This window comes from Lolium perenne, chromosome 7 (assembly GCF_019359855.2).
Source record: "Lolium perenne isolate Kyuss_39 chromosome 7, Kyuss_2.0, whole genome shotgun sequence".
Classification (NCBI taxonomy): Eukaryota; Viridiplantae; Streptophyta; class Magnoliopsida; order Poales; family Poaceae; genus Lolium; species Lolium perenne.
In genome coordinates this window covers 223,188,393-223,203,041 of record NC_067250.2, presented here as the reverse complement: position 1 = coordinate 223,203,041, position 14,649 = coordinate 223,188,393, and the positions used below count along the sequence as shown (strand labels likewise).

At 43.0% G+C, this 14,649-nt stretch overlaps 1 protein-coding gene across 1 annotated transcript; it reads right to left on the bottom strand.

The window, feature by feature from the left end:
• Window positions 1-543: 543 nt before the first annotated feature.
• LOC127313675 (GDSL esterase/lipase At1g20120) lies at window positions 544-5,108 on the bottom strand. Its single transcript, XM_051344152.2, has 5 exons — window positions 4,639-5,108; window positions 2,271-2,401; window positions 1,910-2,143; window positions 1,263-1,515; window positions 544-946 (listed from the first exon to the last, which is right to left on the bottom strand). The coding sequence occupies exons 1-5, from the start codon at window positions 4,964-4,966 to the stop codon at window positions 759-761; spliced, it is 1,134 nt and encodes a 377-aa protein (XP_051200112.1). The 5' UTR covers window positions 4,967-5,108; the 3' UTR covers window positions 544-758.
• Window positions 5,109-14,649: the final 9,541 nt, after the last annotated feature.

Genomic DNA, 14,649 nt, shown 5'->3' with positions numbered 1-14,649 from the left:
CCATCTCCTCCATGTGTGATCATGCTCCAATGCTTGTCCTCCTCATCCATGCTAGATCCATCATTCCTAAGAGTAACAAACATATCTGATTTAGGCAGCATCATATTCTCATGTATATGAGGAACAGTTCCAAGAAACGAAAGTACCTGATAGTTAAGTTGTTTGGCACGAGCTCGAGTGATTGGTCCTTGTATTTGTGTGGCTGTAGGTACAGCGGTTGTATCAATAGATGGGATGTCCTCATCACACAAGGCCAACAAACTAAATCACAAAATTAAAGCTATACGTACAACACATTATTCGCCGGATCTAGGCAACCATATGTAGATCGCACTATTTTGATCTAGGCAACCATATGTAGAGCACCCTATTCACTGCAGCCAGAACCAGATCCAAAAGATCACCCCACTAGAACTAAACAAAAGCTAACAGGCTTCATTCCCAGAAGAGCACATCATTTTGCTAAGGATAGGGAACACCCCAGTTGAATCATCGTAAGATCACAACCCCGAACAAGTACCGAAGAAAATTGTATGGACCAAGTAGAGGCATACTTGCTGTTGCATGAATAAATTTCAGCATACTTTATACTGAGATACAAGTCTGAAGTTATATTTATATATTTCACCAACCACTAGACTTTACAATTTTGGAACGCGAAAACTTTCCGTCAAACATCCTAGAATTGTTGTGTACTAACTGTCAAACCAATTGCAGTTTAAATAATACGTGTTCACACGCAGGTGGAGAGAGTTTCTTTACATTAGGTACTGCATATTTTGCTGAATGAGTTTATCAACCACGATGCTATAGGCCTTTTCGGTAGGATGAAAGCTGTCCCAGAAAATGTAGTCATAAACATTTGGACATGCAGGGTGATTTTTAATGAATATTGCTGCATTTAGCACTGTGCTTCCACAGCATCCCTCGGTTACCTCCTTGAAACCTATATAACAGAAAGTTTTACCATATTCAGGACCAAAATGTTATGGTGACGACATGAAAATTACCACATACTCCTGAACATTACAAATATCACATATTACTGAAATATACAAGTTAATGTAAAAAAATATGTACACCATATTTGTCTATCATGCAGCTCCTGCATTGCTATATTAGTTTGTATAAAGTTTTGTAAGACTGCCACATTTAAGAGGTTAATGTGGCTCACTTTATCTGTTAATATGGTTATGTTGAAGTTATACTCTTCAGTAGTGATTCATGGCAAAAATATTACTGAGGATGAAGTGAGCACTCACCATAAAGACCAGGTTGCTGAATGAGATCAAGCAAATTGTAGTATATATCAATATAAGCAAACTTTGAGCCTGGAACACTTTGTTCTGCATTTAGCCGATTTATTTCTTTTGTGATTTCAGAATTGAATAGTTGTGACGCTTGATTCCTCATTGGCTCACATTCCCTTGACCCAAGTTCTCTTTGTGAAGGACAACATCCAATTGGTGGAATGCCAATGAACCCAATTCTCTTTGCACCCATCTCATTTAATTTCTGTACATAAGAGTAATATTTAATTATTTACATATATGTTTGTTGGCCAAATGCTAATCAAATAAAATACAGAGGTAGCATATATAAAAGTAGGAGACTGTAAGTTGTTCATGGTACCACGATAAGTTGTAATGCATGTATATGCTGAAACTTGTCCAGGAAAATTGATGCAATACGCAATTCAGTAACTTAATAAATTTGATGAACCGTAAAGCAGTACGTAAGTAATGGTGGTATTGGTCAAATTTGGGGAAATATTTAAAACTTCAAACATTTGAAGAACTTGTGAGCACGAGAACTTTCTGCAAAAAGAGTATCAGACAAGGTTTCTAGAAAAAAATATATTACATCAACTATCTCCTAACAAGTTTGGTGTTTGGATAATAAATCTTACCATAGTAAAGTTGACGGCCGAAGAAACTAGAAATTCCACGTATGAAGGAAGGTCATATTGGTGACGCCTCAAAGGAATTGTAAAATAATTATTTGCGAGGTCATTTGCCCCCATGACTGTAAAGTATATGCCTTCAGAGATAACACGCGCCATCTCCTCTTCGCCGACTAAAGCTTTTAGCTTCTCCTTATAGTCAAGGAACAATTCAAGTTGTCCAGTGCTTGATATAGCAGTCTGAAGTAATAAATTTGTAGTTATGTATGATCTTTTGTAACAACAAATATTAGTTTCAGATGAAACCAAAACAAAATACTTCACCATAGCTTTATTATAAGATATGTGTGACTTTAGTTTTTGTTACCGCGGGTATCGATGTTAAAGGATCATATCCACTGCCTCCCGAGGCAAAGACGACACCTGTGAGTAGGTCACTTAATTGAAGATCAGATCCGATGTAGGGTGGCAATAATTCCTTAATTCCCAGCCTGGAAGCTGCTCGATGAAGAAAATATATCAATCGTTATTCAAGTTGCCACTTGGCATATATAACACCAGAATGTTGGTATATAGATTATTCCTCAAGCCATGAAAGAGTTTAACTTTAGAAAGTTGGCGAACACGTATTTTGTGAGGAACTAATCGTTTTTAGAGTATTTGTTCACAGCTTTTCATCTCAACAACTAGGTCGAAATCGAACACTTCTTCAGATTCAGTACGCAAAAGCTGTTACAATGATTTCAACACACCCTTTTTTCGTTTTTGTAAGATTTGGACACACCTGGGACACAGTAGAAACAGTACACTAGTAGTACAGTACTGTGAACATCGATGATATCCAGTTGACCGTGGTTCCTCTGCCACGTCTGTGCTTGCAGGTAGCAAGTCATTGCTCAACATGCAACTTAATTATTGCAACATTGGTCGAGTCGACCTCAGGACGAGCTTGTTTCAGCTTCCGGATGGGTTGGAATTAATGTTCAGCTAGGAGTGGTTGGTTTGAATGGTGAAGGAAGCCCGAAAAAAAAAGGAGTGCACGTAATACGATCGGTGGATGAAAACCGAGCCGATGGGGCAACTGAACATGCGAGCTTAGGCAGGCTAAATGTGGATTTAGCTAGCAACATCCTACAAATATTTTAGATCTAGGTTTGGTTAGTCACCGGCTTCCCATACTTTATATATCTTCACGTGTTGCTAATTTTCTTTACTTTACGCTAGTCGTGGAAAAGTTAGCCTTCAACCGAACATTAAAGAAGAAAACATGCAATATATTGTAACCAAGGTAAGACTAATTATACTCCCTCCCTCTCTCTCAGTTTACTAGTCGTCCCCGTATCCCTAGATCGCCAATTTGATCTATATAATTTAAGTTACATAATGCAAAAAAACATATTATTAGAAAATAGAACATCTAAACTTTCTAATCATATAAGACTGCTCATAGTGGGAGTAACTTAGGTAGTAACATCACACATTTCAAGGTGTTTTGGTGACATGGCATAGCAATAAATGAAGAAAGAGAGGGAGGTGGTAACTAGCTATGTTACCATAACATCACACACCCCAAGGTAAAATGAGTCTACAAACTAATAAATGAGACTTTGCATGATACCATCTCTAAGTTACTTTCCACTATGAAGGTAGTAACATGGACTAGTAACTTATGCATGACACCACCTTATGTTACTCCCCACTATGACCAGCCTAATTTGTATAGCATATAACTAATACTAACTTGATTAAATTTGTGGCATAGGGGTACACGCACGCCTAATAAACTGTGAGAGAGGGAGAATAACATAGGTATTAACATCACACTTTTCAAAACATTTTCCTGACATGACATGACAATAAATGAAGAAAGAGATTGATGTGGTAACTAACCATGTTATCATAATATCACACACTCCATGAGTCTACAATATAATAAATAACACCATACATACATGACACCACATATAAGACTGCTCATAGTGAGAGTAACATAGCTAGTAACATCACATATCTCAAGGCATTTTGGTGACATGACATGTCAATAAATGAAGAAAGAGAGTGATGTGGTAACTAGCTATGTTACCATAACATCACACACCCCAAAACAAAATGAGTCTGCAGCATAATAAATGACACAATGCATGACACCACATATAAGTTACTACCCACTATGAAGGTAGTAACCTAGACTAGTAACATGGCATATGTTACTAGTCTAAGTTACTCCCCACTATGACCAGCCTAAGTTACTACTACGTATTCATTATGAAGGTAATAACTTATAGAGTAGTAACATGATATATGTTACTAGTTTAAGTTACTCCCCACTATGATCTGAGAAACTAGCAATTTCCAAGCCTAGACCAGTAATGCTACAGCTATGGAATTGCACTTACGGACACACTTCGAAAGATTCCAGGGGGATTACGAACCTAATTAAATTCACCAATGACAAAAAATTACACAAACCGGATGTTTCCACGTCAGTCTATAGGACTTATCCGTAAGATGGATTCCATAATTGTAGCATTACTGAGTCTACGGAGAGGCTTAATGTATATTTTTTGAGTACCATAGACAACAAAAAGTTCACTACTTCCCCTGTTCAATATGTTTTTGTCTTAGTACGTATTAGTTCAAGTTCAAACTAAAACCAAGAGAAAATTTATGTAACGGGATGAGTAGTTACTTTCCATTAGCAACAACAACAAAACTTAGTTCTCGCTGGTACGTACCCAACATGTCGCCGGGGACCTTGCCGTTGGAGAACCTCCCGGTGGCCACGCCGCCGGGGAAGTCCTCCCCATAGGGTGGGAAGTCAGCCCTCGCCTCCGTGAGCCGGTTGTTGTTGTTGCCGGGGTCGACGATGGAGTCGCCGAACACGAAGACGGCCGAGATTTTGCTTTTGCCCGTGCCTGCTGCTGGTGCTCCATGGGCGCCCGGCAGAAGCAGCGCCATCGGCAGCAGGTTGATAAAGAGGAGGGCAAGGCTAGCGAGGAGGCCTCGCCGAAGGGACCCCATTGTTGCGCTCTGCACTACTGATTCTCTGCTTTCATTTATCATCACAGAGAGGATATCTTCCTGACGCACAGAGGATGGATCGCGCCCCGGGGGATTTTATAGCGAGGCATGGAGCAAAAGTACGCGCGCGTGCGCCGCCCCGCGAGGAGGCGATCATGCATGTGGTTGGTTGCTCGCTACGTTGCATTAACTAGCGTCGCTTCTTACCGATTTAATGAGCTCGCCATGGCGTAAAATTGTAGGAGGAGGACAAGTCTGGCTTGTATATGATCCATGCTACAGGTTGACCAGCTAGTGCCGAATAGTGCGGTGAGACAGTGAGGGTCTACGAGGACAAGCCATCAGCTGCATGTGCCGTGCTGCAGACGTCATAGTCCGGTCCGCGGAGTTGTCAAACATCTCCACCGCCATCGATACAGTGCAGAAAGCTTCATTCCAACCGATTGCAAAATAAGTGTGACAATGATACGTGTGTATATATATGTATGTACCTGAGATATGAGAGAGAACCGATTGTGAGGCGACTGTAATACCCATCTAGGATTTCGTCCTCCACGCCGGTGGTGTCGTTGGTTCGCTCCATTTTCGGTGGCCTTGGAATTTTGGAGGACGAGGGGACATGGGAGGGTTCATGTTCTTTGTTTATGTTTTCCAGTGTCTTCTTCAAAATGGAAATGGTGAGGTGACAATTATATCTTGAAATTAGAATAAGACCCTTCTTGCCCTATCCTTGTTGAGGTGGTGCATCTAGTGCTAGCGAAGGGTGCTTTGATGTTGTGTGTCCCGCAGATGTAGCGGGATCCAGTCGCTTGTTGTTTTTGTTTGTGTGGTTTTAAGTACGCGGGCTTTTCGATCTATGAGTCTCATCTTTGGCGATGGTTGATCGCGTCGTCTGCCTCCATCCGGATCGACTCCAACAACTTCATGTTATGGAAGGGGCTCACCCTCCCTAATCTCGCTGGTGCCGGCCTTCATGGCTACCTTGATGGCACCGAGTTCGCCCCCTGCGAAGACACTCACCTAGGGAGAAGTAGATGCCGCTATGGAGGTTGACAACCCGACGTAAACCCGCTGATGGGTCATGGACCAAAAGGTTCTTGGCCTTCTTCCCGGCTCCATGGAGCCTGACACCGCTTGTCAACTCATTGTCTGCAAGTCTGCAGCAGTAGTGTGGACCACCGTGCACACCATGCTTGGCACCCAGAGCCACACCAACGTTCGCCACATCTGTCATCGACTCTAGTCACTGCGCAAGGAGGAGATGACCGCCGCGCAATACATGCACAAGATGAAGTCCCTCACCAACATCATGGCGGCCGCTGGATCTCCTCTTCCGATGAAGAGCTCATTAATTACATCCTAAATGGTATTGTCTCTGTGTTCAATGCGATCGTCGCGTCTCTCACCATTAGTAATCATTAAGTGTCCTATCACAAGAGGCTCTTCAGGTGTAGCAAGGGCAGTCCACAGAGTTGACATCCTTGGCGAATGCTGCATTGCGTCCCGACTTCTACTCCAACCCTAGCCGGTCGTGCGCTGGATAGGGCAAAGGTGTCCGATCTTTTGATTAGATGGAGATACGTCATTTATGGCGGGGTTGGCTTGACTATCCGACTACACGTGCGAAGAAAGGAGTGCCAATGCAATCGCTAGGCCAATATTCTCGAGGTTACCGATCTTGCGGAAGCACAATCAGCCTGACCACGAAGGTCTTTAACCCCTGCATTTAATCGAGAAGAAGCAAGAACCAATAATATTGCAATCAGGATACTGTGAATAAAGATGTAATCTTTGTTATGATGGTGGGATTCCGAATAGTCGGTCTTCTTCTTGGCGTTGGCCTCAAGAGAAATACACAAAGTTGCAGCAGTGGCTAACTTTTAGTCTAATTAAAATCCAAATTCTGAAGTGACGAGAAGGGGGATTTATGGAGAAAAAGGTGAGGATTTCGGCCTGCCATGGGTATGGTGGCCAAACTAACTCATAGAATGTCTTTTTTCCTCAAATACAGAGTCTAAAAAGTGGTTGACTTAATTGCTGCGAAAATAACATAGGCCTGGCCCAAAAGTAAAGGTGACGCGGCACTGTATCAAACTATGGACGAAGGTATGAAGCATAATCTTGAATATTTTGTCCAAGTCTTCCATCATCATTATCGCGGCTTCAAAGTTCTGAAATTAATCTTTACTTGTAGCATCCTCTTCAATCCTCACATGCTTGATGCCATCTCCATGCATGATCATGTTCAAATGCTTCTCCCTCTCATCCATGTTAGGTCCATCATTCCTAAGAGTAACAAACGCATCTAATTTCGGCAACATCATATTCTCATATATGTGTGAACTAGTTCCAAGAAATAAAAGTACCTGATAGTCAAGTTATTCGGCACGAGCGTGAGTCATAGGTTCTTTTATTTGTGTAGCTGTAGGTATCCACATCATGCTCACCTTCTTGAATTGAAGTTGTTTTCGATTTAATCTCACCATCCTCTCCAAAGTAGGGCTACAAATCTACCATGTTAAATGTAGGACTAACCCCACCAAAATCTACAGGTAACTCAAGTTTATATGCCTTATCATTGATTTTATCTAACACATTAAAAGGATCAACATCGCATGGCATTAACTTAGACTTACGGAAATCAGGAAAATGATCTTTCCCCAAATGCAACCAAACAAGATCACCAGCATCAAACACAACATGCTTTCTTCCTCTATCCCAACAATTTTATACTTAGTATTCCTTCATTCTATGTTGTCTATAATAGTCACTTGCAGCTTTATTATTAGTTCAGAACATTGTGAGCATCCATATTATTTCACACCGAAGATGGTGATGGCAACAAATCAATAGGTGCAAGGGGAATAAACTATACACAATCTCAAATGGGCACATCTTAGTGGTAGAATGCAGCGACCAGTTATAAGAAAATAAATTATGAGGAAAATATTCTTCCCACATTTGAAGTCCTTCTTTAAAACAAACCGCAATATAGTAGACAAGGTTCTATTAAACACTTCGGTTTGTCCATTTCTTTGGAGGTGACATGTAGTACTAAACATAAATTTAGTCCCCAACTTATCCCATAAATATCTCCAAAAGTGGCTACAAAATTTAGTATCACGATAAAAACACAATTGTATTTGTCACACCATGTAAACGAACAATTTTACGAAAGAACGAATCAGCAACAGGCATATCATCATCACTCTTGTGACAAGGAATAAAGTGTGCCATCTAAGAAAACCGATCCCCAACAACAAAAATATTATCTCTCCCTTCTGTGTACGAGGAAAACTCAAAACAAATTCTATAGAAATACCCCCCAAGTACACTAGGAAAAATAAGAGGCGTATATAAACCATGTGTATTAAGTTGAGACTTAGCTTTTTGACAAGTAGTGCAATGTGCCACGAATCTCTATACATCTCGATGCATGTGTGACCAAAAGAAGCGTGCAACAAGTACATCCTATGTATTCTTCACACAAAAGTGATCCATTAATCACCCTCCATGCGCCTCATGTAACAACAAACGACGAATGGAGCTATCTAGAATGCATAGCTTGTTACCACGAAAAAAATCCATAATTGAAGACGAACTTGTTCCACGTTCTTCCTTCTTTACAATTCTAGAATGCATATTTAAATTCTACATCATGCATATATAATTCTTTGATGGTCTCCAACCAAAAAAAAAAATTTAATGCCAAGCTGAGATAGCATGCATGGTATAATGGCGTGATAAAGCATCAACACTAACATTATCCTTACCATTTTTGTGCTTAATAACATAAGGGAATCAGACAATAAACTCAACCCACTTAGCATGGAAGTGATTAAATTTTGCTCGACTACAAATATGCTTCAAAGATTCTTGATCAGAATGCATAACAGATTCTTTAGGCCATAAATAATGTTACCAAGTTTCTAATGTCTGAACAAACACATATAATTCTTTATCAAAAGTATAATAGTTCAGAATAGGCCACTGAATTTCTCACTAATATGACCATGTTTGCCCTCTTGTAATAACGTGCCTCCCAAGCCAAGCCAATTCCACTAGCCTCACATTTAAGCTTAAAACTCTTATTAAAATTGGGAAGTTGAAGTAAAGGAGCATGTGCTAACTTATTTTTCAATATCATGACGGCCTCTTTCTATGCATCGCCCCCCGAAAAAGGGCACATACTACTTTGTAAGTTCATTCAGTGGTGCAGCAATGGATCCAAAATATCTACAAAGCCCCCATAAAATCCAGCAAAAGAAATCAGTTGATCTAGACGAGTCAATTTTATACCCACTAGAGAAACATGCAAGCATACTAATGAGCGCAGATTGCACACCGCTGGGAACCCCAAGAGAAATGTATGATGAGCATAGTATCAAATTTTCCCTCAGTAAGAAACCAAGGTTTAATCGACCAGTAGGAGAAAGGTGTGACTTCTGAAGGTGTTGCTAGCTGACTATTGGCTGGGCGCACTAACGGTGACGAGGGATTAACTCGTCAATGCCTACAGATTGTAGACTTATGGTTTCGTAAGAAGTAGATGGCAAGTATATCTCGAAGGTTCAGCCGACAAAGGTGCTCGACTCAAGAATATGGTGGTTCTGGTAGCCAAGATCTCGATCCCTCATTTTTCCCTCGGCTCCCCTTTATATAGGAGGTGGAGCTGAGGCGTTTCGTGTCGTACAAGTTACAAACTATCCGAGGCGCATTGACCTTTCCTATGTTGATACAAGATTCTTACTACAACTTTACTTTCATTATCCGAAGATCTCTAGGCTTCTAGGCCTCCAAAGCTTCGGGTCCGTGGGCTTCATATCCTCTCCATATAACCTGGGTACTTTATTCGGCATGCCTGTTAGGCATACCTGTGTCATTAGCCCCCGAGATTTTGCGAGAATCGTAGAGTCGAGTAAAATCTCCATCGTAAAACTGAATCACATGTTTATTTAGTAAGACTTTCAAATCATAACGAATACTTTGCTCAATGTCTATTTTGTACAGGGATAACGGTAAATGAGGCTGGTTCATCTGACGGATCAGGTACCAGTTAATTGCTCTTGTGGCAAACCCGCATAAACCTACTTCAAGCTCGATTCTGTGGACTCTTGAAACAATATCTTGATCTCCCGATGGGAGTACATGACGAGTTATATGTAACTCGAAGATGTACGAAAGAAGTTCCTCGACTGCAACTCTATATTGACTTGTTACTTTGCCTTCTCTTCTTTCTATATTTCATCGGGTGCGCGACCAGCGCTCCCGATGGGAGTAGCCCCCGAGGCTACAGCCGAGTGTTTGCACTTGGTTGTAGGCTCAACTTTTGTTACTGAACCAACTCTGTATTTTTATTGTCACCCCTTTATCTTATCAGAAGTATATGCAATACTTCTGATAAGTGTAGCCCCTGAGCATATGAACAGGTGCTTGCATCTGGAAATAGGCTCCCGAAATTTTCTTCCAACTATGTGTTGTTCCAGCTCTCGAAGTATTCATCAAACTATATTTTGCTACATCACCCGAAGTTTTTTTTTGATACGGCGACATCGTTGCTGACGAGAGTCATGTGTGTCCACCTTGGGAAGACACGACTGCTAGTAGACAACTGTTTTTGTGGGTCCAAACTACTGCACGTCCTCCACGTCGCGCAAGTGGGGCGCGCACGTCCTCCGATATTCCCAGCACGCGCGCAATAACTATCTCTCTCTCTCGGTAAAAATGAAGTGTAAAAACCATTTACCACACGAGCACGCGTAAGGCTCAGGATCCTTTCCTTTTCATCCAACAGCTGAACTTCATCGTCTTCCACCTATAAATTTTACCCTATGCTTCACTTTTTCCCCTTCGATGCGCCGCACATTCTCTCTTGCATCTGTTCTTCTTCCTGCTCGAGCACCTCATGCACTCATCCTTTGCTTCCCCTCTTTTACTCCACCGCGCATCCACCATGGCTCCACGCACCAAGCTCTGCAAGAACCATGCCCCTGGCACCGGTGAGCGCGTGGAGAAGAACAAGATCTCCGGATGGGAGAGGTCTAAGATCTCCACGCAGGACAATCGCCTGCTCAAGAAGATTGGCCTACTCAACAAGAAGGCTATGAGGATGTCAGGGGATGAGAGTTCCCCTCATCCTCCTTCAGGTTTCCGGGTAACTTTTGTCGATTTTCTCATGTGCGGCTTTTCCATTCCCGTTCATGAGTTCCTACACGGCCTCCTTTTTATCTATGGGATTCAGCTTCACCAGCTGACCCCTAACTCTTTCCTCCACATCTCTATCTTCATCACCCTCTGCGAATGCTTCCTGGGCATCCACCCTCACTGGGGCTTGTGGAAACACATCTTTTACCTCCGCCACAACAACTCGAAGAACACCATCTCCAACGTAGGTGGTGTCTGCATCTGCGTCCGGCCAGAAGTCGGATACTTTGATGTGAAGTTTGCTAACTCTGTCCAAGGCTGGTGCAAGAAGTGGCTTTATGTCAAGGACGAATCTTTGGCTGCCCAAGATTATGGCCTTGCTCCCTTTGATGCTTCGAAAGATATCCAGAGGCGCAAATCTTGGGACGCAGAGCCTACAGCCGAAGAAAGGGCAGCCACCGACGCGTTGATTTCTCACATCCAAGAGCTCCAAAATACCGAAGGGGCAGAAGTGTCGGGTGTGCAAATCATTGCACACTTTGTGCGGATTCGAGTGCAGCCTCTTCAAGCTCGCAAGAATCCCCTTTGGATGTATTCGGATGCTGAAGACGTTGATATAGTTTCCGACGATCTTCCCCTGAAAGATTTGGAGAAGCTTGTCCGCCACTTCACCTCTTTGAAAAAGAATAATGAAGTCCCTTCTGCCTGTCGCGTGGAACCATTCAGTGGTGACCACGCCCTTCCCGATGTAAGTGCTTTCCTTTGAGTTGTATTCCTGCTTTTTGGCTGCAATTGTTTTTCCTTCATGTTTTGATAATTTTATCTTTCCCTCTCGTTCTTTTTTGCCTGCGGAACCATCAATCTATTTCCTCCCTTCCCCCACTACCTGAAGGTGGGGGTGTAGATGAGCGAGACGTCGTTAACGACGACTCGCAAGAAACTTCTGTTCCTGAGAGCGAGCCCGCAGAATCAGAGAAAAGTGTGGGTTCCTCCGAAAAAGACTCGGAGTCATTGCAACATTCTTACTCCGCTCACTCGGTCTCTCCTCCTCCTTCCGCTTCTCCGGATAAGCGCAATAGGAAGAGGAACATGGACGAAGAGGATTCCGGCGCGTCCAAGCTTTCTATACCAGCTGCCGAAGAATCTTCTCCCGAAGATCAAGAAATCTTCGACCCCTACACTGCTACTGGTGCCGTCAGTTTGTAAGTTGGTTCCTCTTTGCTTTTTCCTATTTTTTTTTTCCTTTGGTTTCCACGTATTTATATTTCTGCTATATTGACTATATTGACAGAGATGACGAAGAAGAGCTGGAATCCGAAGCTCATGGGCTAGCCAATACAAGCACCTCCCACACGTTGGTCCTTCCTGAGGATCGTCATGTTGCGCCCGAAACTTCGCCTCCAGCGCACGTTGATCCAGAAGCACCGACTCTAACGCCTAGTCCCCAAGCACCAAAGAAGAAAAGAGCTAAGACGGGAGCTGCTGGCAAGCAAGATTTTGCCACCGGGAGTCTGTCAACTCCTCTCCTTGATAATGTGAGTTATCTCTTCCTGTTTGTCGCATTTTTTGTTTACTCGAACAACTTCCTGCTTCTTGGTACTACATTTCTTTCTTGTCGACTTTTTTGCAACCCTTGATGAAAGAGATGGTTGACCAAGGCTACCTTTTTATCGGGTTCCGCGACGAGGCCAGATCTTTGAGATGTATGGTTTTACTGCACTTAGCGCTCTATATATTTCTTTATTGTTTTATATCTTCATTCATCCTTTCTTCTAGAGGCGTTGTGTCGTGCCAAAGAACGCGCCGACGATTTGGAGGAGAAGCTTAGAGCCAGCGAGGAAGCTCACGAAAAGGCTGAAAAGGATGCAGCTGGTGTCGAAGATCTTCGTCGAAGACTTCAAGCCGCTGAAGATGCCTTGAGCGATAGAGAGGCCAAGCTCGTCCAGAGCGACAATGACATAATTAGTGCGGGTAGCGCTGCTTGGATGGTGATAGGACTTTTCTAAGGAAATATATCGGTCGCTGAACTCCGTGAATTTTCCCTTCTTCTTCTCGTTATACCACGATAACTGTGCTAACCACTTGAGGTATGGCCGCAATATATAACCGCAAAGGTTTTTTTTCTCGTGGTGCTACAATACTGGTGGTGTCGAAATTGTGCGCTTCAGATGCTTAAAGGCTTTCTCTTCTTCTTCATTCCACTCGAACTTTTCCCCTTGCTTGATGAGCGCGTAAAAAGGGCAGCGCTTTTTCTCCCAACTTTGCGACGAATCTACTCGAAGCTACGACTTGTCCAGTTAACTGATGTATCTCTCTGAGCTTGGTTGGTTTTCTCATTGTCAGGATAACTTGTATTTTCTCTGGATTGGCCTCGATCCCTCTAGCTGACACCAAGTATCTGAGGAGTTCTCCCGCTGGAACTCCAAAGGAACATTTTGTCGGGTTTAGTTTGAGGCGGAACTTGTCGAGTTTGTCGATGGTTTCCTGAAGATCGTCAATAAGGGATGACCCTTGATTTCTTTTAATGAACACATCTTCAATGTATACTTGGACGTTTTTCTGATCTACGTGGCGAGGCACTTCTGCATCATCCTTTGATATGTGGCTCCCGCGTTTTTCAACCCGAAGGGCATTGTTCTGTAGCAGAATACGCCATACGGGTTATGAAAGCTATTTTGACTTCATCTTGTTTTGTTAGCGGATCTGATTATAACCAGAATACGCGTCGAGGAAGGAAAGACGTTCACATCCTGCCGTGGAATCGATAATTTGATTGATCCTCGGGAGGGGAAAGTGATCCTTTGGGCAATGTTTGTTGAGACACGTGAAATCGATGCACATGCGAAGGACTTCGGTGTTTTTCTTCAGGACCAGCACTGGGTTAGCGACCCACGTGATCTCAGTGTGCAGCTCTTTGATAAAACCCGCTTCTTTGAGTCGACGGATCTCAGATAACATAGCTTTGCGGTTTGGCTCGGAGAATCTCCACAAAGGTTGTCAAATTGGTCCGGCTCTTGGATCTAAATTGAGAGGGTGTTCAACAAGTTCCCTGGGTACTCCTTCCATGTCAGCTGGACACCATGCGAAGATTTCCCAGCGCTCACAGAGGAACTCGACGAGCGCGCTTTCCTATGTGCTATCCAAGTTGGAAGCAATGGACGTCGTCTTTTTAGGATCTGTCGGGTGGATCTGCACTTCCTTAGAATTCTTGGATGTGTCGAAAGCTTGCTCCTGCAAGGATCTACCTCCATCGGGTAACACGTCGTAGTTGGTGGTGGGCTTGGATGCTTCGTACTCAGCCTGCATTCCGAATGTTTCGGAAAGCTTGTGGATATCGTTGTCGCACTTGTCTGCCTAAGTGAAACTTCCTTTGACTATTATTGGGCCCTTAGGTCTAGGGATTCTCCATAGCACGTATGTGTAATGCGGCACAACCATAAATCTAACATATGCGGGTAGTCCCAAGAGGGCGTGATATCACTGGCGGAGCTACGTTGGGGCCTAACAGGGCCGTGGCCCGCCCAGGAATTTCACCAAAACAATGTATAGCCCTATGCGTCAATGGCCTAGCCCACTAGCAT

Bases quoted from the DNA above. Each gene is read 5' to 3' on its own strand.
- LOC127313675 (XM_051344152.2), bottom strand. From the start codon at position 4,966: ATGATAAATGAAAGCAGAGAATCAGTAGTGCAGAGCGCAACAATGGGG. The intron at 2,144-2,270 runs GTAACAAAAACT...TTATTACTTCAG, and splicing joins CTTTAACATCGATACCCGCG to ACTGCTATATCAAGCACTGG. The intron at 947-1,262 runs GTGAGTGCTCAC...TCTGTTATATAG, and splicing joins TCAGCAACCTGGTCTTTATG to GTTTCAAGGAGGTAACCGAG.